Consider the following 25,033-nt stretch of genomic DNA (forward strand, 5'->3'; position numbering starts at 1 on the left):
TGAAGGTTGTGAAGGTTATTATTCTTCTCTTTGTATTGCCTGCTACAAAATAAGTTTTCCCTCTGAATCCTCATAGTCTCAACTTCAAGTTCCCTTCAACTACAGGAAAATGAAGACCCTCGCCGCGATAACATGCGACTTTACTCTGCAGTCCATTTGCCGCTGGAATTACCACAAATTTAGCAATCAACCAAATGGATGGATCACTTTAAAACGTCACTCACTTAGAGCTTAAAGAATGTTGTGCACAGTTTCTCAGGGTGAGTGCCCTCAGGGAGGCACCACTCACCTTGGTCCTAGTTCTGTCTCTAGGTTCTAGTTCTGTCTCTGTCCGAGGCCTCATCTTGGCCTTGTCACTGACTGGTGTGTGACCTTGGGCAAGCTGCTCCCGCTTCCTCATGTGCAAAATGATGTCAAGAACTAAATGTCCACAAATGATCTGTCCAGCTCTAGCACCCCGGGACAACGACACGAGGCTCTCCAGACTTGAGCAAAAGTTGCTTCAGACCACACACTGCCACGTATTAAGTCCTATCAGTCTCTTCTCTTCCCACATTCTCCTATATTAATGTCTCGCGTGCCATTTGGGGGCAAGAAGAAAGTTCTTATTCAGCTGAATTTGGGGTTTTGTGGCCATTTGAGAAATTCCATTGCCGATCATTGTGTGGAGGGGGAAGAGAAGGAGAATGTGCAAAGGCAGGTGCAGGTCACTGATATTCTCGAACCAGACATCCATGTCTTATGAATTTGTTATATAGAAAACAAAACACACAATAAAACAAACAAAAACCTACCAGGACCCCTGATTCTCATGATGACATTAATCTCTCATGTCATTATTACACTAATCTGATTGATGGTCTTTTTAAAAAGCTTGGCCCTTCCCTTCTCTGCTGGTACTGAAGCGGTTGCTTACCTTAAAAGAAAGATGAGAGTTTAAAAAAGACTTCCTGTGAAATGCTGCCAATTGCAGGTATTCACAGGACATGTCTGGTTCTATTTAGGGTGTTTTTTTTTTTTCTTCCTTTCTTTTTTTAGTAGCCTTGGCCTTACAACCTGGTCTTTTTCATAAGAAATGTCAGCAAAGTCTTTGAATTAATGAACTGTGAAGTGCTCAAAAAAATATACCATTTCAAAAAGTATCCTGCAAGGACAGAACACTAATGAGAGGTGACCCTAGAGTTGGAAGCAAATATCCCACTCTAACTACAAAGAATTAAGATAACGACTGGCTCAGGCACAATCTCTTTGAACAAAGACCTAGAGAGGAAGGAGAACTGATGAGGAGTGGGGGAGGTCAGATCTAGAGTCGCAATCTGGGGAAATGTGTTTATGTTAGAGTCTCTTTAGCTCCGTTGAGCACTTCCGTCAAATAATGGAATTATACAACCCCCCTGCCCCCCCACCCCCATAAAAGGTACCAGGTGGAGGGAAGCAAAGAGAAGGGAACAGGCGAGCTATGTTCAGAAGGTTGATCAAATAAAGCCTAAATGATAGGTGTTTGGCTACACCTAATGTAGGTTTTGTTTTCTTTTAATTTTGCTATTTAGAAAAAAATGTGGTGTAACTCCTTCAATCTTTTTGCAATTCTGCATGGTTGAACATTTGAAATGAGTTTGTGTATCACCCCCAGGCGCTGATTCAGACTTGACTGGGGCAAAGCAGACTGCATGTGCTTATTTTTATCCACGTCATTTGGGACGTTATGTCGCCAAAGGAACCAAAAATGTGCTGCTCTGTTGCCAAATTATCACCTATCCTTTGATCAGACAGGGCGGTGATCCTCATCAACAAGTTGTGCGACCTTAGCGGAACAGCAATGTCAGGTCAACTTGAGAAAGTGAAGAGAGAACCCTAAACACAAATAAAAAGAAACAACCAACAATCCTTATAATTATCATCATCTGCTGCTTTTCCCTCTTTTGGCAAAGAAACACTCCATCCATTTGCAGAAATCGCCCGCGGAAACGTTACATCAAAACTAATCACAACGATTAAAATCAGCTTTTCTGTGCAAGAGGAGGGTAAAAAGCAAGTTGGAGGCTGGAATAAGACTGTTTTTCCACCAAAAAAAAAAAAACTGGAAAAAATTTCCTATATGTATATTTATCTATACGTTTACGTAGAGCTTTATTTTTGAAGGAGATCAATTGTCTGCCCTGTGATCAGTTAATTTGATTTAAGTTTTATTTTGGAGATTGATTTAGACTGGAGGTAGAGGCATGAGCTAATTGTATCCTGATCCTTGCCTTGAGGGGTTTCAAAGCCCTGGAGCAACTCTTCTCTGTATTTTGTTCTGTCTACCTTAGCCAAGCTATTGCATTTCTCTCTGGTGTGGCGAGCCGAGCAGATCGCTGGGAGAGAAATCGGAAAAGGGGGGAGAGGAAAAGGAAAAGGGGACTTGGAGAGAGACTTTGTGCTTCAATGTTTCAGGTAAGATCTGACGGTTTGGGTTTGTTATTATTTGCTAAGGAGGGTATGGCTGGGACTTTGGGCGCAACTCGCTTTTACGCATGTGCCAGGCATGGGGCGAGAGCGCGGCACACTCGCACACACACAGCCCGCCGCGGCGGCTCGGGATCCGCTCGGGCTGGCGGCGGGGCAGCGGCTGCCGCCTCCTCCCGGGCTGTTTCTGCGGGTTCGCGGCTCTCTTCCTCGAGCGGGAGCGGGAGCGGGCGCGAGCGGGGCGGAGCGGGCGCGGCCGGCGGGGCCCGGGCGGCGGGAGCCCGCGCGCCGGGGCCCGGTTCCGGATCTGGGAGCCGAGCCGCCGCGGCTCTCCGAGCCAGTGCCAGCGCCGCTCGCCCGCCCGCCCGCCGCTCGCGCGCCAGCCTCCCCGGCGGCCGCTTCGCCGCGGCTCTCCCCCGCCCTCCCCTCACCCCTCCCTCCTCGCCGAGCCGCGCGCGTCCCTTTCTTCCCGGCGCAGAGCTCCGCGCCCGCACAGTAGCCCCGCCGAGAGCTTCCCGGCGCCGCGGGCCCGACCCGCCGCCGCCACCGCCACCGCCGCCGCCCGCCGAGCGCCCCCAGCCGAGCGCAGCGCCCTGCGGGGTGCGCGGGGGCAGCGGCGCCCGCGGCTCCGCTCCTGCCTCCTGCGGGGAATGGGGGCCCGCCGCCCCCTCCTCGCCCGCAGCCTCGGTGGCGCCCCCGGATGCCCCGTGAAAGACGCCATTGTGGCTGCCGAGCGGATCGGGCCCCGAGGCGGTTTGTCCTTCCCCTTTTGCCCGGGCCGGACCGCGCTGCTCCCCTTTGTGAGCCGCGGCCGGTGCCCAGCGCTATCCGCTGTACGTCTCCGGCCGGGCTGATCCGGATTCGCCGCGTCCGCCCACCCGGGCGCCTTTAAAGCCCCCTCCCACCACCACCCCCTCCCTTTTCCAGCTCCCCCCCCTCCTCCCTGGGTGCAAACGTTTCATTTATTTTTTAAAAAGCTCTCATTCCTCTTCCTCCCCACCTCCTCCCCGGATAAAGGGCACGGCACATGCTCGGGATTAGAAGTCTCCTTGGGAGGCGGGGACGGGGGAGGGGGCGCCCGGGTGGGGGCAGGATGTGAGCGCTGCAGGTAATGGCTGTGGCTTTGCTGCGCTCGCCTCTACTCGGCGGTGCCTGCAGCGCCCAGTCCGAGTCCGGAGCCCGCATCCTTCCCTCCCCTTCTGGCGGCCAAGGTTCCCTTAAAGGGACAGAGTTTCCTGGCCGCCTCCCGTCTCCGCCGCCCGAACCAGCGCTTGGGGCACAGAGGTGGGCGGGAGGGATGCAGTTTGGCTCCTTTCTGACCTCTCTCCGCCCCGCACCCCCCACCGCCGCCTCCCCTCTTGATGGAAATGTGAAGTGTGCTTCCTCTCCCGCCCCCCAGAGGGACCTGGCTGGAAAATAAAAAAAGAGTACGAGCCTCCTGGAAAAAGAACGGATTGGGGGGCGCGTTCTGGTAGATTCGCGTTAAAAGTGAGGTCGAGCCCCCAAAACATCCAGGAAGAGGGAACCAGACCTGTGGTGCAGGAATCCCTTACCTGGACGCGTGCTCCGCCCAGCCGCCAGAGTACCGAAACTTCCTAGTTAGAGCCGGTCGGCAGGGTCTGCCTTTGTGCTTTCGAACACGCACTGTCGTGGAAATGATTTTCTGGGATCAAAACGTTTTCACCGTGACTGTGCTTCGGGGGCCGGCTGGGCGGGAGCCAACTAAGTTAGCAAAGTTGCAGATGGGGCTGTTGGCTTTGTGCGTGGAGAACAGCACGCAGGAACTGTCCAGTGTCGCCGTGGCACTGGCTTCCTCGCCAAGAGGTGCACCGCAGTAGGCAGCAGTAATTTGGTACAAATGCTGCATTACCTTTTAGATCATAGAGAACTGGGGGCTGCTTTCAAGCAAATACTTGATGTTTTGTGTGTGTGTGTGTGTGTGTGTGTGTGTGTGTGTGTGTGTGTGTGTGTATCCTTGCTGGAACTAGGAAAGACATAACAGTTTAACATACTCATTCTTTAAGAAACGTTTGCCTTCTGTTTTCAATCAACTAAGCTGGCAGCTAGAGATACAAGTTTATTTGAGAATACCCTCTGGGTACCAAGCATGCTTGGATTGTTTTAGCAAATTAAAAATGAGCAAAATGCTTTTACCTTCTCAGCAGTAGACTCCTTAAGAGACCTCCCGTTTTGTGTGTATGTGTGTTTTTTAGGGAAACATCTTCTGTGTTTATCTCAAATGTGTTTTTAATGTGGAAAAGGAGAAAATAAAGGATTTTTAAAGGCTGAGGCTGATGCCCTGGCATGATTCATTAAATCTGATTTTACATCAAGGAATTTTACCTGCATATATGGGAATCTGTGGCAACTAATAGCTAACCTACTTGGTGAATTTGAAATAGTAGTGGATCCATTTGTCTCCTGGATAATGGGCAACGTGCCGATCTATTCCTCGTGTTTATATTTGTGTGGCATTTGGCTTACCACGAGGGGCTGGCGTTCAGGAGACAGCACACTGGCGGCAACGATTTGGCTCAGGAGCCCTGCTGCTACTTGAATACAAAGAATTGTTAGCGATTGTTATGATGACAGTAGGTTTACTGTTTACTGATTAGGCTGCAAAGGTGACCATTGAATTTTAAAACTTTGCATCACGGAGAAAACTTCATTGGTTTAGGCAATATGTTGATAAAAAAAAGAAAGTCACTAGGCAAAAATATCATACATTTGCTGGGAAGAAATGTTGAAATGAATTGAGCGTGAATGATAGTTGGCAAAAAAAATCTCCCACCACAGTATTCAAAATGACTGCAGTGATTTTGCTGTATTAATTATGCCCGAAACACAATATAAAGTTCTCTCACACACACTAGAGGTCTCTCTTCTAGCTGTAAGATTTTTGTGTTTGCAATTCTTTGCTGGAGCTTGCATAGTAGGGGCTCAGTGATAGCCTGGTTCATCCTTATTTAAGTAATAGTGATTTACTGACCATCCACATTACTCTGATGTGAGGTATTTATTTCAGAGAATATTCAGTAATTATGGTACAAATTATACTCCCTAAGTACTAGGAAAGTAAATGCATTAGGACTTCTAGTAGATGATGATGAAAATATATTATTCCATTTGTTGAATAGCATTATGGACCTTTTGGCATACAGTTATTTATCCAAAGCAATTTGTTCTTTAAATGTAAAAGTAATTAGCGAAAGATGTATTGTATCCAAGAACTTTCTGAAAATTAAACTTCCATGTAGCTCTAGGTTTAGGAGTAAGTTATTTGCACAAATGCTTTCTTGTCTCCACGTTTTAAAATCAGAATGATTGTTTTCTAATTCTGAAATGTGATGTTTTCTGCTAAGATCTCTTCCATTTACATCGCATTTGAGACATCCAAGGATATTTATTTGTGAACCATCAACTCACCAAGTCTTTTACTTAGTTGGATCTTAAACTGTATTTCTGAACCTTCTTTGGGACTGCAATTTACAGTTTCCCAAGCAAGGAGAGCTCTTCCTCTCCCCATCTTTAGGATGAACCATCTTGGGAATGAAATTGAAAATTTCAGATGCAAGCACGTTTGCTTATTTTAATAGCTTACTCATGCAGAAGTGAGAAACAAATTCAATTTTCTTAGGCACTCTGGCTTTTCATTCATAAAAATGTACTAGATGTAAATCATATTAAGCATGTTGATGAGTTTGATTTGAGATAACCGTGCAGAAAGCAACCCAGAGAGATGATCCTTTAAGAATAAAAAGCCAGTATTCACTAAGTTCATTCATTGACTCAACAACTGTTTATTTGTGCCTGCTGTATACGGGACCCTGTGCTAGACGCCAGAGACACAGTGTTGAGAAAAAGGCATTGAGAGTCCCAGTCTCCAGGAGCCTATGATTCACGTGGAGAGACAGACGTTAATCAAACAGTTGAACAACGATTAGAGCTTTGAAGGAAAAGGGACATAATCAGGTTTGTGTTTTGAAAGGATAATTCTGGTGTCACTGTGGGCAATGAATTGTGGCACCAAGAGTGGATGAGGCATAGCCCTTGGGAGGCTGTAACAGTCATCCAGGCAAGAGGAGACGGAGGTGGAGCTGAGGTTCAGGGAGTGGCAGGGAAAACAGACAGATGGAAGGATTCAAGGTGTATTTAGAAGATAAAATTGACAGACCGTAGTAAAAGAAATGGTTTATCGGTGAACAAGAAGAGAGATGTCGAGCAGATGCCTAGGTTTCTGACACGTTAACCGAAAAGACACGGGGATTCTGAAGACTGGGTAGACTGTGTGCCTTTCACTTCATTTCCAGCAGCCAGAATGAGGGACGATGAAGAGTCTCATTCTCATCCTGTGTAACTGACTCCACAAGGGGAACCTGAGTCACTCCCACCTCTCTGTCTGTTTGACAGCGGTGTATGGAGCCCCTACAGTGCGGGGCACTGATCTCCCTGATCTTCACCTCGTTAGCCAGGGCACCTTTTCCTTCTTAAATGTGATGTTCCATGGATCCAGCTCCAGCTAAGTTGGATTTCATCATTTCAATAGGCCTGTGTTTAAGCTTCTGAAAGAAAATCAAGTCCGTGCCTTATAGTGCAAAGAATTACGTTAAAAATGTCATAAACATGTCATAAATTATTAGAAAACTCCTTTGACCATGCTTTTTACAAGCCCATTTACATACAAAGAACTGGCACAATGGTCACAGATTGCTCACTGACAGAACTTTTAAGGACCTTACCACACAGTGATGTAGTTTGGGTCTGGTTTGAGTTGACTCAGCTCTGCTTTCTCCCCCTTAGTTAGATTTCAGTACACGTGTCCCCCATCACACGTCCTGAACTTTTGGTGCTGATCCTTGGCTAGTGTTGTCTATACAGCACTTTCATAATGAAGTGGACACTGTTTGTGGCATTTCTAACATCTTGTCCGTTCTTTCCATTCATTCTTATTTCTCTAAAACTCGTTGCCTCACATTGTGCTTCATAAGCACATGTAAAAATCCAGAGGTAGCGTTTTGCCCAATATGTTATTTACCACCAAAATAATATTGGCTGATGAACAGTTGATTCAGTTTAAAATAATCTTAAGGGGCGCCTGGGTGGCTCAGTCGGTTAAGCGGCTGCCTTCGGCTCAGGTCATGATCCCAGGGTCCTGGGATCGAGCCCCATGTCCGGCTCCCTGCTCAGCAGAGAGCCTGCTTCTCCCTCTCCCTCTGCCTGCCACTCTGCCTACTTGTGCTCTCTATCTCTCTGTCAAATAAATAAATAAAATCTTTAAAAAATAAAATAAAATAAAATAAAATAATCTTAAAATTAGGTATTCAGTTTTTCTTCCAACATCAAAACTTATTAGAAAGAGAATTTCAGCAAACGAAATCTGCCATGAATGCTTAGAGTCTTCTCCTCTTTCCTGGTTGTACTCCTTCCAGGAGATTCCAGGTTGGAGCTCCTTCCCAGAAATTCGGGTTTCAGTTATTTCCAGGAAACAATTTGAAAATCACTCTCTGCATAAGAGTTTGAGACACGAATGCAATTCCATAGGATGCTTGCTTTTTTTTTTTTTTTTTTTTTTTTTGGTGGTTCTCATGTGGGTGGCTCTGAGGAGGGCAGGCTCTGCTTGGAAAAACATCTTCATTTCAGCCGAAACACCTGGGGATGCATTTCTTCTATAAATATAGGAAGGATAATATCTGTCCAACTTGCCTTATAGGATTGTGGAGAGGCAAAATATGAGTATGTATAGCAATCTGATGTGGAAATAAGTAGCAACGAGCAAGCCGACAGGGCATTTTTTCCTGAAGGATCCGTCCAAATTCTGGCCCTTTGCTGCAAAGCAGCAGAGGGCAATCTGGACTACTTCACTAAACCCCCAAAACAACACCATGAGGCAACCGCATCTTACAGGTGAAAGAACTAAGGATTACGTGACCTGGCTGAGGTCAAAGTTTTAGGCTAGTGGCACAGCAGAGAGTCTAATCCAGCAGGCTGACTACAAACCCATACCCACCATTAGCCGCTCAGCTTTTCCACCTACACCTCCAGTGTTCGGTCCAGTAGATACTATTTGAGCACTTTTCAAAGGCTCCTGGCTTTTCTTCTCTGCCACCAGCTTCCATTCATCCTCCTGTCTTCTCCCTGCCCCCACGCACCTGGTATCCCCTCACCAGCACCTGCCTGCCCCTGCACCCCACTCTTACACCAGAGACAGAACAAATGAAAAGCAGTTTGAGGTGGTTGTGATCACACGTCTGAATCACTCCCCTCGTTTGTGCCGAGCAAATCATTAACTCTCACGTATCTGTCATGCTGACCACATTGGGGATTCGTTTCTCCCATCCAGGGGAGAACCGACAGCAATTCAGGTCTTGCCGCTGACACCGAGGCTGCAGTTCATAAGAGTAAAGAACTGAAGAGAATGTTAACTGGATAGATTTCAAATGCTTGCTAGAGGAAGGGATATTCTTCCCGATCAATCTTTCCAAAGCTTCTGCTGCTACATCACTGAGTGTTGTGTAGCACTTTGACTTTGCTGGAAATCTGGAGCTAATAGAACAGAAAGTGTGTGTGAAATGAAAGACCCCGACTCTCTACATGGGAAAAAAAAATCTATATTGTTTCATGTTGTCAACCCTTCTCTCTTCCACCCACCCACTCCCACATCCAAATCTCACTCCAGCTCTTCCTAACTGTATTAAGTTGCATAAGTTACTTAATCTCCCTAAGCTTCGATTTTCTGAATTGTAAATGACACACTAATAGTCACTAGAAATGAGTTAATAATATAAGATCTTCGTAAATGAAATAATATAAGATCATTGTCAATGAGATAATAAATCCTAGTAGTTCTGAGGATTGGATGAGATGGAATGGAATTGCATATATGCCTGGCACATACTAAGCGCTCAGAATATATCCATTTAATATCATTAATTCAGCAGGGACTATGTTTATTCCTTTTTGCTTCCTTAATTCTTGATATGTGCCTGGCACACAGGCTAAGTGCTCAATAAGTAATTGTTGGACACATGCACAGGGAATTTCAGAGAACCCAAGAATAAAGCCAGATGGTGATTTCACTTCCCTGTAAGTACTTTTTGCCATTGACAAGAGGGTCCAAGTTCTGTCAGATGCCCTTGCTGGATAGTTATGGGCTTATTCTAACCAATTAGATCAACCATTTGGGAAGAGACTCAATTTGATCTGGGGAACTATATTAATGCTAGAGAGGGCATTGCTTCAAAGATGTCATCGGTTTACCTTACGATTACTCACATGACGGTCCTTCTGTGCACAGCTGTCATGAGATCTCCAAATTCTGCAGACATTTAGAACTGATGCTGTGAAATGACAAAACCACTAGGCTCTGAACCCATAATGGGAATCAGAGAGTTTGCTTATTACTAGCAAAGAAACATCGGAACAGGTCTGATACCCATTCCATCCAGCAGATGGCAGTGGTATACATTCACAAGCAAATTCTTGGACTAGCTTCTCGTCTTTTCTCTTAACTTTCTCACCACGGCCCCACCCTCAGTGGCAAAGGAGTCTGAGCCAACTTTCAAAAGAACTCCCTCGGCTCCTTCGCAGGAACAACTGAAACTCCACGGGGGCGCGTGGAAGAATCCACACCTCGGAGTCACCCATGCCCCCCTGGGCTGTGGACCAGCGAGGGGAGAGAAAGCAGGCCCTGTGCTCTGTTCCAGTCCACTCACTGCCAGGTTCCCAGAGATCACGAAGAGGTCTGTTTGCCTGTGCGTTTAAGCAAATCAATACAAGAAAGTGCTGTTGACCTCTAGCACATGCTGTGGGTCGAGAACATCTGGGTTGCCAATTCGTATCAGGGATGCTAGTGAAGATGACAAGCCATCTGAGGCAGGGACATGCCACCGGCGAGTGGAAGGGTCACATGTAACTGGAGACCCTCATATACCTCTCTTAGGAGGGGTAGTCGCTTGGAACTGCAGACCCACTCTTAGCTGTGTGACCCTAAACCTTGGCTTCGTTGTCTGTACAAATGGGGGTACTGACAACCACCTCCGAGGGTTGTTGCAAGAACTAAACAGGTTACACCACCTTCTCTGTGCCAAGCTGTTTTCCAAAGACTTCGTAATATAGTATCAGATCAAATCTTCATCACCCAAGTGGGTGGTACCATTGGTATCCCCACTTTCAAATGAGGAAATCAAGGCCCAGAGTGATTAAGTAACTTGTCCAGGGTCACATATGGGTGAGTGATAAAGCCAGGATTTGGACGATGTGCCCAGGCTTCTGACTGTTACTACTAGCTGATAACTATTAAGCACTTTTCTTGTGCTAGGAACTTCACATACGTTAGGTCCTCTCACCCTCTCAGCCACCTGTAAGGTGGGTGTCATTGATTTCCCCATCAATTATCAAATGAAGAAAAAAAATACTCACTCTGTGTCCTGCTCTGTCAGAAACACAGGAAAACAAATTAATGGGGAGACTGTAAAGTGTTATAGTGCTAGATAGTGGGTCCCCTGTAACTGCTAGACTGAAAAAAAATGTTCAATATCTTATCTTACCCTTCAAAATTTCCATCAGGGTTCTTAGATATTTATAACCTCAGAACCATTTTGAGAAATGGTGAGTGGCCCACGAAGATGAGGGTTGGTCCTATTTCTGTTTAGCACTGCTGTCCTCTCCAGAGTCATTGCTCCTTATTTTTTTGAGGACGTAGGAAGATCCAGGTGCTTTGCCAGATGGCCATCGCCTTCCCCTGCACATGAGGGCCGGCTCTTAACCCAGCACCATTGCCTGTGAGTTCCAGGAAGTCACAATGGTGAAAGAAAATTCACCTGCCGTATGAACTAACTCAGCCTCTCTCTGATCAGAAATGCCATTCCAACTCTGGGAACAAAAGGAAGGTTTTAGAATCTGCAGTCTAATGACTTTGGACCCGACTTCTCTGCAGTATGCCCGAATGAAGTTTGAGAGAACAGACGGCTCTAAATGAGGGCCAAAATTTCAGAAGGAAGCCTTCCTCAGTGCTGACAATACTATAGTTCAAAGGTCTGAGGTATGGAGAAATGGATCACTCTAAGGTTGCACAAATTAAACTAGCTAAGAGCTGCAGGTGGTTTTCTACAGGAAACACAGATCCCAATTTAGACCTACCTCTAGTGTAGCTCATCCCCACTTAGTAGAAGGAGCCGTGCGAGTCCATGGCCAGTGGAGTCACGGGGACTCCGCCAGTCATGTATATTGCTGGGCAATGAACCAGGGCTGAGTAAGTGAAAGACAGAATGGAAGTTCTGCAAACTTCTACCTTAAAAAATCGGAGACATTTCTTATTTTTTCTTCCAACTAAGCGTTTGTGCTCATGCAAATCTTTGAACAATGTTATTCTTTCATTTCTGGTGTGTCTTTATGTCTAAATGCATTAGAAACCAAGACTATTTCTAGTTAAAGCACTTTAAAAAGCTCAATCATTTAACTCTGCATAATTGTTCAAGGGGTCTTCTTTGTTTCTTTTTCCCTCTCCTGGAAAACTCCAAGTCAAAATGCATTTTAAGATGCAGACTTAGATTCAAATTTTACTTTGGAAACATGCACGCAGATTGCTTTGAGTCACACTTTTTTTTTTCCGTTGTATCATTGAAGCATTCATATATCCCGAGTTATTTTTGACAGCTCTTTTGCAAATTACAAATGTATGGTAAACACCTTCCCAAATTATTCTGATAAGGAATAGAACAAATACACTTTTTAAGACTTGAAAATTATACCTTCTGATAAATTTGTGCTAACCCAATAACCGTTTATTATAGAAGTAGATAAAGTGCTCCTGGGCTGATTGATTTATAAAGTTCTTTGTGAATAATTGCTTTTAAAATCAGTTTTTAGGGGCGCCTGGGTGGCTCAGTTGTTAAGCGTCTGCCTTTAACTCAGGTCATGATCCCAGGGTCCTGGGATCGAGCCCCACATTGGGCTCCCTGCTCAGTGGGAAGCCTGCTTCTCCCTGCAGTCATACAATATGACTTTAGCATTAATATGAATGACTTATCTGACCCCTTAACGAATAGTCTTTCCCAGATTTGAACATGAATCAATCTTCTCTAAAGTATTGTCTAGCTCGGTGATTAGTATGCATCAGAATCGCCTGGAGAGCTTGTTCAGAGTCCTGCCTCCACCCCAAATCTCGGATCAGATTGGTCTGGGATGGGAGCTGAGGGTTTGCATTTTTTTTTTATTTTATTTATTTATTTGAGAGAGAGAGAGAGAATGAGAGATAGAGAGCACGAGAGGGAAGAGGGTCAGAGGGAGAAGCAGACTCCCGGCTGAGCAGGGAGCCCGATGCGGGACTCGATCCCGGGACTCCAGGATCATGACCCAAGCCGAAGGCAGCCGCCTAACCAACTGAGCCACCCAGGTGCCCCGAGGGTTTGCATTTCTAACAGGTCCCCAGTAGATGCTGCTGCTGCTGTCCCAGGGACTGTACTTTGAGAACCTCTGTTCTCAGGGAACAGTAAGCCCTAGGGATGTTCCTGGAGAGAAATAAAAGGATTCATCAGTCAAGTAGATTTGGGAAACATTGTATCTTTCTTTGATGCATGCTGGACATTTTCATCGCAAGGCACCTTTCCAACTCAGCACACCCCAGCTCTCCTATTCGCTCCTACTAAACCTGCTTTTCGAGCCTTCCCTGCTTCCTCTCTTCTTACCTCTCTGATCCTCCCTCCTCCCCGCCTTCCTGTCTTCCTTGTCATCTCTCTCTCCTTTTCAGCCTGGGCTCAGCAGACCACCATTTCTATAGCGCACTCACCAGCACCATCAATGTCTTCTTTGTGTGGCCCCTCTGTCATGCCCACCTTGCCAGTGCAAGCCCTGGATAACCTTTTTCTTTCCATACTTCTGATCCTGGGAGCCTGAGTGACATGGGGGGAAGGTCACATAATTCTTCTCATTGGTGCCATTGCAAAGTCATTTCCTCCTTGCCGCCCGCGGAGACTTCCTTGATTTTTACTGTGCTAGGTAGGCACTACCCGGAGCCTTAGAAATAACAACAAGCAAGGCCAAAAAAAAAAAAAAAAAAAAAAATCCAGGGTCTCCTGGAGTTTACATCCTAGAGGGGGGAATGAGAACTTCATCAGATACAGTTAAGTGCTATGCAGAAAATTAGAACAGTGTGGTCAGGCGAGACCTCCATAGGAGATGACGTTAATGCTGATGTCTGTATGGCAATCATGGTAGCCCATATTGTCGGGAACCTTGATATTGCATGGCAGCCCCCGGCTTATTTCTTATCTCATTTGCCCCAGGAGGCTTTTCTGGATCTTTTTTACTCTTCTCAAATTCCAAACCCATTCCCACTTATCAGATAAACTGGCCTTGTGATTTATTGAGGAGTCACCCACTCTCTCCACTTCCCTGACACCAAAAATCCCATCCACGGCTCCACTAGTCCTCTCTGCCTTTCCTGCTCTCACTGGCCCCTTCCCCTTAGCCAGTAGCCATTTGCCAGGCAATCCATCTGTTTTTGTCCCACCCACCCCCATTCATGGGTTTGAGCCCTAACTAAACCCCCAGTGTGAATGAATTTGGAGGGAGGCCTTTATGGAAGTAACTAAGGGTAAATGAGGTTGTAAAGATAAGGCGCTGATCCAGCAGATCCAGCAAGATTAGTTTCCTCAGGAGAAGAGACACCGGAGAGCTTGCTCTCTTGCAGGCATCCACAAGCCAGGAAGAAAGTGCTCCCCAGAAGCCAAATCCTTCAGCCTCCAAAACTATAAGAAATAAGTTTAGCTGTTTTTTAAAACCACCCCATCTACGGTATTTTGTTATAGCAGCCCAAGCCGACCAAGACACGAACCAGAAAACCCCTCTGCCTCATGCCCAGGGGCTTTCCTCCCCACCTCAGTCCACTGTTTCACCCCTTACTCCCCTTCCCTCCCTCGTAGGCCAACCTTCTCGAGTCACCTTTTATTTTAGAGTATGTTCTGGTGCCTTTTCAAAATGGAAGAGCACTGCAAGACCTAGGATGCTCTAAAAGGCTTTATTTTTTACTTCTCTTGGGATCGGGACCAGTGCAGTCCCCCATAGTTTCATGCGCCTTAACTGACTGTAAACACCGAATTTGGGTCTCTGCTCATCCCCCACACCCAATCACGTCACTTGGCGAAGTTCTCTCTTTTTTTTTTTTTTAATTTCCCCAACTGGATGTTTTTTCAAACAATTTAGAGAAATAGGAAATGTTCTATTTTGTATTTCTCTTCATCCACACCATTGGTTTTGTACTTCTTTCCAATTTGAATGCTAACCGCCCTGAGCAGGAGTAGAAGTTTAAAAAGCAAGACTGGGAGGATGGTTGATTCTTTTTAAGGAAACTTTCCCTCCTAGACTCTGTTTTCTCTGTTTAATTTAACAAGAATCCCATCAAGAATTGCTTATTTAGTAGCATATTGTCACAGACACATGCTCCACAGGCCGTGGATCTCCAGGGGAAGGTCAAGTGTCATTGCTCCCCGAGATCAACTGTAGCAACCAGACCCCAGTCACTCTGGGTGAAGGAGGGGTGATAAGAGATGGAGATGAGATAGAATCAGGTCAACTCCCTTCACTGCTGCTATGGCTTTCCTTCAAAGCTTCTGTGCTGATCCTAGAAAATTCCTGGGTCTACCCCCATCTCACCGGCACAGAGGGATCCAAAAATTCCTAGCCAACACTCCAGTGATTTAAGAGCAACTCCAAGATTCCACAGCACGTGGAAGAGAGGCAGGCAGAGAAGGGAGGGCTGAATGAAGCCGTGTCTATAAAGCACTTTGCATAGTGCCTGCCATGTAGTAAGTGCTCAGAAAACGGTAATGATTATTATCGATGCCATTGTCATCGTAATCACTGTTGTTGCTCATCACGCACGCACACACACACACACACACACACATGCATATACACTAGTATATGAGTGAGGATTCTTTCTGGTTCTACATGGAACCTACAAGGATTGGAAGAACTCAAGATGAAGTTGTGCAGCTCTTGGTGGAGATTTGAAACCTGCCATTATAGTTGCCTAGAGGGCTGGTAGACAGTCACTGAATTCATGCTGCAAGAAGGGCATGGAGCAGATTGTACCTGTCTCAATCCCATCAGATTAGTCAATACTTACAAACAGCTAAGTGTTTAGGCAAGCATGGCATGCCAGAAGGAATGCACCGTGGGTTCTAGAATGAGGGTTTGTCATAAATTGGGAGTGAGAGACGTCTGCTTCAGAGACCAATGGGGAAGCGAGAAAAGGCAAGGGGACAGAAGATGCATCTCAGCGCCCAGGCTACCTGTGGAGCATTCAAAGAGCAAAATGCCAAGCCAACAGGGAAGAAGATGCCATGGGAAGAATTCACAAAGCCGAGACTGAGCTACAATGGGCAGAGGAGATCCTGGTGTAAAGAAAGTGTATTTTTAAAAATCCAAACTTTACAAGTAAAATAATAGACTCTATGCTATGGCTTATAAGCAACCAACACATCAGACATTGTGAGGCTCCAAGGAAGGCCAAGCCTCTGCCCTAGATGTTTGGAATCTTGGGAGGAAACAAGATAAGTGATGAGGGGGGTGATAAACAGAGGGCTAGAGGCCCAGTGGTGAGCAGGTGGGAAAGCTTGCTGGAGGAGGTGGGGCTGTAAGTCCGTCTTAGAGACACAGAGGTACAGCGCACCAGGTTAGGACAACGAAGGGCACCAATGAAGCAGGGTGCACATGCAAAAATGAATTGAAAGGTGGGTGAGAGATTAGCCCACAGAAATGGGGGTTTGGGAGGAGAGTATTGAGGATAGTGGCCTCCTCCTCCTGACCCCATCCCATCCAGCTCTATGATCTCTGCATGTTGGCCACTCTCAAATCCAACCGTCTGACTTTGCCATCCTGTCTGACGTGTCCCTAAGCTTCCTCTGCTGTTTCCTCTTTTAAGTATTCCACCCGGGGGCACGTGGGTGGCTCAGATGGTTAAGTGTCTGCTTCGGCTCAGGTCGTGATCCCGGGGTCCTGGGATCGAGCCCTGTGTTGGGCTCCCTGATCGGCGAGGAGCCTGCTTCTCCCTCTCCCTCTACTGCTCCCCCTGCTTGCATGGTCTCTCTCTCTCTGTCAAATAAATAAATAAAATCTTTAAAATAAATAAATAATAAATATTCCATCCGTTCTTCCCTGGGAACCTCATGTCCCTAGACTTCAGTATGAACAATGCAGCCAACACCACTGTTTGTTTCTAACTGCCTAGTGAACGTGTCCAACTGGCAGATAGCACCCTCTCATGAGGTCCTAGAGGAACTCATCCCCTCCTCGCCCTCCTAACCTTCCTCCTTCCTGTGACAGCTTTACCACCCACTCAGGTGCTCAATAAAGAATCCCCAGGATTTCCCCTCATCACTTCCTTTCCCTCAACTACCCCTCGACACGCACACGCGCACACGCGCACATACACATGGACACACACACACACACACGGTCTCAGGTGCACACGCACTGAGTCATCGTCTGTTATTTCCACCTCCTAAAGGTCTCCATACTCATCAGCTCCTCCCCACCCCTACACTTGTCACTGACCCTCATCCGTCTCTTTCTTGTGGGCACCTCACTTGTCTTCCCCGGCACACTTTCTGAACTACTCCCCGCCTACACAGCTCCTTCATGCACCCACCAAAATTCTTTTTAAAGATTTTATTTATTTATTTGTCAGAGAGAGAGAGAGAACACAAGCAGGGGGGAGCAGCAGGGGAGAAGCAGGCTCCCCGCTGAGCAAGGAGCCAGATGGCGGGGCTCCCTCCCAGGACCCTGGAATCATGGCCTGAGCCGAAGGCAGACGCTTAACCCACTGAGCTACCCAGGCATCCCTCAAAATTCTTTTTAAAGCCCCAATTCAGAAAATTGGGATGCCAGACTCCATTTTAAACAAAATTTTACATCTCTCTAAGTATATGTGCATCTGTGTTGACTGTGTGACCGCCGAGCAGCAATGTGGCCTCGGGGTTCAGAGCCCGTTGTCTAGTCCAAAGCCCAGCTCTGCCACTTCCCACTTGCTGGACCCAGAGAAGCTTCTTAACACTTCCTCATCTGGAAATGCAAATAATTATTTTGTCTACAACACAGGGCCATTGTGAGGACTGACTGAGGAGAGCTGTCATAACAACACCTTGTACATAGTAAGCACTCATTACACGGCAGTCACACTGAGAGAGGGAGGGAAAGAATAAGAAGTAAATACAATAATGTTATCAGTGTTTATCTCCAGCCTGCAAGATTTTATTTTCTCATCTTTACTTTTTTATTTTTTCAATATTTTCTGTGTTTTTCGAATTCTCTATAATAACCATGAAATCCTTTTATGGCCGTTCAACGACTCTTTTCTTTGGAAATTACAGGATGATACACCCTTGCTTAGGAATGGTCAGGAACCTCTGTGGCACACAGGCTACAACCCAAAGCCCCGTGCTGGCCTAGGGGGCCCAGCACCACCTGCCCCCACCTCCCACCGCCACACTTAGGCCCCAGACTTCAGCTTCCCCAGACTTCTTTGCCCCATACCCTGGTATCCTGCCGTCATCTTCTCTTTTCATTGTGTCCTTTCTTGCCAGAGACCCTCCGCTCCTCCGACTCAAACTGCCCCCAAAGAAACCCCTGTTCACACTTGGAGGCACAGTTCAGATCTCTGCTTCCCTGGGGGCGTTCATTTCTCCCAAAAGTCTGTGGGCTGGGTGGCAGGCCTGTTGGCGTCGCCAGATATTTGTAGAATCCTCAGATGTTTGAAGACAGGTGCAGGGATGTGGAGGCAGAGGAGGCTGAGAAAAGAGAGGGAGGGAATTGTGAGGCTATTCCATACAGGGTTCTAAACGCAAGCCTCGTCAAGGGGAAATTTTTGAAGATTTTGTTTTTTTGAGTAGAAGGACAGCATGATAAAAGTCACATTTTACGAATAGAAGTTGGCAACAAGTATGCAACATGGATAGTGTGGGAGGCCAGAAACTTGGTCAAGAGGAGGTTGGCAGGAGTTAGGCAAGAAGAGATGAGGTTTGTTCTAAGGTGGATTGGCCAGTGAACATGGCTGCCTCAGCTCTCGGGCCTGGTCTCCCGCCCCGTGCCGCCTTGCCAAGCACTTCCCCGCCTGGGCCCCCTGACCCCCTCCAGCCTTGTGGCAGCTCGTGTCACATCCACCTAACACAGGGGACTGAGTCACATGGCTGACTGCCGCATAGTAGAGACAGGAGTCAAGCCTAGATACGTCTGACCCCAAAGCGATGGCGGCTGACCAATCTTCCCTAAACGGCCCACAGCATGCAGGGTCTTCAGAACAGAGACACCGATGGGGAGGAAGAAAACAGGAGGGTGTGCTCCACCCTGGAATATTCTTGCAGGCGTCCCTTAAGAAAGTCTTAAAGTTACCGCGGAAACACTGTGGCGAGCGATAAACAGAACGTTTAAAGAGGAGAAAGGAGATGTTCAAGTGCCAAGGAAATTGAGGTCAGGCATAGAGTGAACTCTGGAAAGGAAGCTTCTAGATGAATGAAAGAAGCTTCTACTGCACAGCAGGTGGCAGGGCTTTTGAACGTCATTACATGCAGGGATGATACAGGCTGAACAAAGAAAATGGGTGCAAACGGTTCGGACATATTAATGGATGTTTCACTTGTAACTGATTTTTCAAACCAAACTGCATATAGGTGGCAGAGAGCTGCCTAATGTTTTGAAGCGACACCAGAGAGAGCCAGCCCATGGTCTCAGCTGCCCTCAGTAAGTCAGTCTCAGACAGAGAGGATAACGGTAGCCACGGAGTACTCTGTACCAGGCACTGACATCATCTCCTTCACGACAGTCATTTTAGGAAGAAATGATCTCCACTCTTCAGATGAGGAAACCGAGGCACAGAGGGCTTAGGGAACTTCCACGGGATCACACAGCTCCTATACTAGCAATGCTGGGATCCCAGCCCACATCAGTAGACTCCAATGTCAATGTGCTTTCCATTATAGACACTGCCTCCAAAGTGGATTGACCACTGAACTCACACAGAGGAGGCTTCCTAATACGTTGGTGTTCTGGAACCTTCTCCGATGACATAAACCAGGTTCATCCCACTGGAGCAACAAGACCACCTCTCTCTGTTGAGAGGGCACGGAGCCTCTTAGTCACGGCCCAACTTCCCTTGGGTTCTAGTTCTTGAAATCAGCAGTGAGGAGGGTGACCACACTGGGTGGGCTGACCCCATAATAGAAGACTTAACACATTTTGCTTCCCTGCCCACATGCCTGTGCCGCCTCCTCCTCACAGCTAACCTCAGCACCACCCCCAGCAATCTGGATAGTCCCCGTGCCATTTGAGAGAACATTCTTAGTTGTTCACAGTCTCTGGTGTGCACATAAAGCCAAAGTTAATGCTCTGGAGTGTTTCCATCATCCTGTGACAAATCTGGACTGGGTATCAGTATCGGCCCAAAGGACATAGCGTCAGGAGGAGGCAGGAGAGAAAGAGCAAATTATGGAAGACGCGTGCAGATTTACAAGTACCCTGCAGGGGAAAAAAATTAAAGACCATTTAAGGAATTTGAAAAGCAAGAGCAGTGTTCAGAATGTCAGCAGTGTATGGAGCACAGATGAGGGGGTTGGAGTCATCCAAGGTGCCCTTGGAGTTGACAAAGTGGCCAAGGGAGCACGTAGGGTAGAGCCCCAGCCTCGGAGCATGCTCACTGGAGTCTGAGTCCCTGCTTCACCGTTCACCAGCCACAGAATCACGGGCGCGTTGTTCAACCACTCGGAACCTCCGCTTCCTCTTCTTTATAATGAGAGTGGTGATAATTCAGAAAGTGACAAATGGCCCCAGCAACCACCAGCTAGGCTGTGACAGGTCCAATCCTTGGATGGGAGGGGCCCCAGGCAGATATCTTCTTTGGGGCCTCACAACAATTTGAGTGGAATCTTTAAAAAAAAAGTCAGCCTCAGAAACAGAGTGTGGAAAGTGGTTGCCAGGGGCTCGGGGGTGGGGGGGCAATAAGGAGGGTAGTAAAAGGGGAAACCTTTCAGCTATAAGATGAATAAGGTCTGAAGATAGAAGATGTAACACAGTGACTGTAGTTGATAACACTGTATTGCATAATCAACATTTGCTAAGAGAGTAGAACTTAAATGTTCTCACCATACAAAAAAAGATGCATATGTCAGGTGATGGATGTGTTAACTAACTAGATCGGGGGTGGGGGATGCTTTGACAATGTATACATCTATCAGATCATCACAATGTACACTCTAAATGTCTTACAGTTTTGTCAGTTATACCTCAGTAGAGCTGAAAAGAATTTTTAAATAAAAATAAGCATTAAAAATAAATAAAATATGAAATGTAAAAACAAAAACAAAAACCAATTTGAGTCACTCTGGCTCAGCATGCCAGCACCCTTCTGTCAGCGCGGTCTCACCCAGTTCTGCATAGAGACTCTGTGTCTCTAGTGGGGATAACACGTTGCTTGTCAGGATGCCCTCCTGGGACAGGTGCCCAGGCACAGGGCTGCAGATGACCACATGGGCATGATTCCTCCAGCTCCTGGGGGCATCAGGGCGACCCCATGGTCAGGGTAGAGATCCAGAGAGTGCTCTGAAGAGGAGAAATAGGACCTGGAGCCCACACGAGTTCCAGTCCAGGCTCAGGGTGCCCCTGCCTGATGGCACGGCCAGCACTGGCCAGCACGGGCACTGGGGAGGGGCTTAGAAAATTCCAGGCAAGTTGCTCCCATGTGAGGGGCCCTCAGAGACACAGGGCCTGGATCCGGGGCCCAGTGTCGCCCAGGTCTAGATAGCACTGGCAGCAATGTTCCTAAAGGAACATAAACACCACTCACAGAATTAAAACAATAATCAGAAAAGGTCACTCCATAACTGTGTCGGAACAAACCAGCCACAAGGCCAGTCGTGAGTATGTATGATCCAAAACAGAGAGAAGGAAATTCTGCAACCACACATGTAATTAATGTGCCCGTCATCTGACTGATCTATGTGACTACTGCTGTGCTATGATGGTAGCTCTGTCTACTTTAATCCTTCATCCTCCCGGGGGAAGGAAGAAAGGAAGGAAGGAAGAAGGGAGGGAGGAAAGAAGGAAGGAAAGATGGAAAGAAGGAATGAAGGAGGGAGGGAAAAGAGAAAGAAAGAGAGAGAGAGAGAGAGAGAGAGAGAAAGAAAGAAAGAAAGAAAGAAAGAAAGAAAGAAAGAAAGAAAGAAAGAAAGAGAAGAAAGAAAGAAAGAAGAGAGAGAGAAAGAAAGAAGGAAGGAAATGGATTACCAACATGTCCAATCATCACATTGCCCTTGTGCCTGGATGGCACCCAGCCCCTTAACCCTCCTGAGACTCCCCAAATCCAATAATAAACCCCTCCAATTCCCTCATATGGTTCCTTGGTGTGTGTTCTCTCTTGCAGCAGGCTGAATAAATCCAACTTTGTGTGAGTAGTGGTGTGTTCCTGGTGGTCTTCAGTGGGCTTCGGCCTACCTCACAGGGCTAGTGTAAGGATTCCAGTGCTTACACCAATGCTGCGGGGTAGTGCCCTATCATTCTCTGGTGCATTTCAGCCTTGCTGACCCATTCACCACAGGTCCTGCTTCTGCTCCTTACTACTCAAAGCAAGTGTGGTCTGTGGACCAGTAATGGGCATCCCCTGCGAGCTTGCTGGACATGCAGACTCTTGTGACCCACCCCAGATCGACCAAATGCAAATATGGGTTTTAACCAGATCCCCGGGTGATCGGTGTGCACATGCGAGTTAGAGAAGCACTGCTCTAGCTTAAGAGGTACATCCTGGTGCCACGTGTTCAGACATGGTGGGGGCAGCAGGACTGATGAAGGCTGCTGCACTTGCCAAATAGCCACCCAAACAAAGACTAGAATTACAAAGGACCTTCCAGCAATGGGCGTGGGCAGGCCAAGCCCACAACAGCATGTCCAAGCCTGGGGGACTCAACTTGCTTATCCCTCCATGAACAACTCCGGTAGCAAGAGTAGGTACATTTCACAAACACTAGCTCATCCACGTCTCCTTAGTTTCTCACCACAACCCTGTGAAGTGGGCAGGGAAACCATCGTCCCCACTTTACAGATGAGAGAACAGAGTCTCAGATACACACAGTGCTTGGCTTAGTTTCACAAGGTTGCCTAATGATTGGAGATGAGCAAGGCTGAGATTAGGGGGAGGGAAGAGAGGCACTTACCTCGGGCACTACATTTAAAGGGGCGCCCCAAAACTCAGTAATCAAGATCAGTAATGTTTCATACAATATTTTTAAATCAAAATTAATGTAAAACACTCTATGATGAGCAAAATATCAAATTTTCAATGAAGAGCAGATCCAAGGGGGTTGGGGTTCAGGTAAGGCAAGTGAGACCTAGCCATGCAAATGCAGGGTCACATCCTACCTTTATTGAAATTTTTGATATTTTTGTTCAAATATGGGGTGTGGGTTTTTTTTTGCATTTGTTTCATTTTTGTTTCCAAATATTATTTCCCTGGTTCCCTGAGTTTCTCAGCACTTCTTTAAATTTTGCACCCAAGGCAAGTTTCTGACTTACCTCTTGCTAAACTCTCAGAAGGCATTTAGCACATACGTGTGTGTGGTTCGTGGAGTTAGACCGCCTGCTTCAAATCCATGGTTTGCCACTTCCTCGCTGTGTTCGTTGGGGCAAGTCAGTTAAGCTTTATAGTTTTAGTTTCTTCTCTGTAAAATAGAAAGGGCTTTTAATGTTCCTTTCTGTACACGTAAAGAAGGACCGATATGCAGTCCAAATGCATAGTTGGAAGGTCTAGTTTAACCCATGGATCAAATTCAAAATGTCAACAAGATGGGCAGCATTTTCTTGGAGTAATCCTCTATAAATATAAATTTTAAGTGCACAAATGTAATCATACTGTATATTACTGTTGTTTCTAGTTCACTCTTTTCTCTTTTAACTTGATACCCCTTTCCCCATCTTTCCCTTCCATTCTCCTCCCCTTGTGATCCATATTAACATTACCTAACATGTATGTTTCCATATTTTCCTCCATATCCCTATAATGAGTTGCAGACCCAACATACACGTGCATATGCATATACATATACGTACATTTGGATATTGGGGTGGAGTCATTGTTTCACAAACATGGGATTACATTGTTAATGCTTTTCTGCACTGGTGCATAAACAATACATTGAAGAAATCCCTCCAAACCGTTTGGTATACCTCTATTCCTTCCCTTTTCATTGACAGTATGCTAGTCCTTGGTGTGGACTACAATCACCCATTCTGTATTAATGACGATTCGTTTGGTTTCTAGTCTTTGCCTCTCTGAATCCTGCCATGAGTAGACATCCTAATACAGATGTTCTAATAGCATAGCTTAGTTTTCCGTGTTCTAAAGTTGGCGTAAATGGGAACATACAGTCTGGACTCTTTTGTATCTGGATTATTCTCTCAGCATAATGTTTTTGAAATTAAACCATGTTGTTGCATGTCGAATAGTTCCTTTTTGCTTCTGGGTAGTATTCCATTGTATGCATATACCACAGTTTGCCCGTGTAGTCTTCTGAGTATGTATATTTTCAATTTCAATAGACAATGTTAGATTTCTTTCCTCAAGTGCTATAAAATTCACATATCCACCAATGGTATATGTTGCACTTGTTTTAATTTTTCTGTTGAGTTGCCAATTTAAAAATCTCTTTATATAAATTAATTCCTATATTAATTCTTATATAATTAATCCCTGTATTATATAAATACTTACATACTTTTTGATTTTCTTTATATCTTTACCCATACGCATTTTTAATGTGGTCAGATATATCTTTTCTTTTAGAGTCTCTGTGTTTTCCAGTCTTCCTAAGGTTTCCTTGTCCACAGATTGTACACAAACTCTCCTAGATATTGCTGCAATATTTCGTCCTGTTTTGTTGTTTACCATTAAGACTTTACTCTCTGGGGAATGTATTTTTGTGTATGGTGTAAAATAGGCATTTTATTTTATTTTATTTCAGATGGATAGCCGGTTATACCAGAATCATTTTTTAAATAATTTATTATTTTCCCACTCAATTGAACTACCACATTTGATATATAATGTATATTAAATTCTCATACACAAGGCTACTTCTGGGTTCTTTTCTTTTCCACTGATCCATTTCTCATTCCCATACTAAGACCACATTTATTTCAAAATGGCTTTATAGTATACTCTAATGTACAGTAGGACAATTCCCCTGTTGCTGTTCTTTTTTATTTTCTTCCCAGTTATTCCTGAGCATTTATTTTCCCTTATGAAGTTTAAAATCATTTTACCCAGTCTCCACTCACACCCCTGCTAAAAAAAAACTATAATTGTAATTGTAATGACATATATTTATATGTTTTGGGGGAGAATTAATATAGTGTTGTGATATCCCACTTTCCCATCCAAGGATGTGGTATATCTTTCCATTTGTGCAGACTTTGTTTTGTGACCCTTAATAAAATTAGTTATATTCACTTAAATGTGCCTTTATTATTAACTGTATTCCCTGATATTTTTGCTCACTATTTTGGAAATAGAATATTTTCCTTTTCCATTTCTATATCTTTATTATCA

At 45.8% G+C, this 25,033-nt stretch overlaps 1 protein-coding gene across 1 annotated transcript in view; it reads left to right on the forward strand.

Annotated features, from left to right (window-relative positions):
* Positions 1 to 2,341: 2,341 nt before the first annotated feature.
* KCTD1 (potassium channel tetramerization domain containing 1) overlaps positions 2,342 to 25,033 on the forward strand; it is a 175,681-nt gene continuing 152,989 nt past the window's right edge. Inside the window, exon 1 of the mRNA XM_073898381.1 lies at positions 2,342 to 2,433. Coding sequence (XP_073754482.1) covers positions 2,425 to 2,433 — 9 coding nt within the window. The 5' untranslated portion in view covers positions 2,342 to 2,424. The remainder of the gene's footprint in view (positions 2,434 to 25,033) is intronic.

The sequence above is a fragment of the Callorhinus ursinus genome, unplaced genomic scaffold (genome assembly GCF_003265705.2).
Source record: "Callorhinus ursinus isolate GAN/ISIS: 27379988/994484 unplaced genomic scaffold, GSC_fseal_2.0 scaffold11, whole genome shotgun sequence".
NCBI lineage: Eukaryota > Metazoa > Chordata > Mammalia > Carnivora > Otariidae > Callorhinus > Callorhinus ursinus.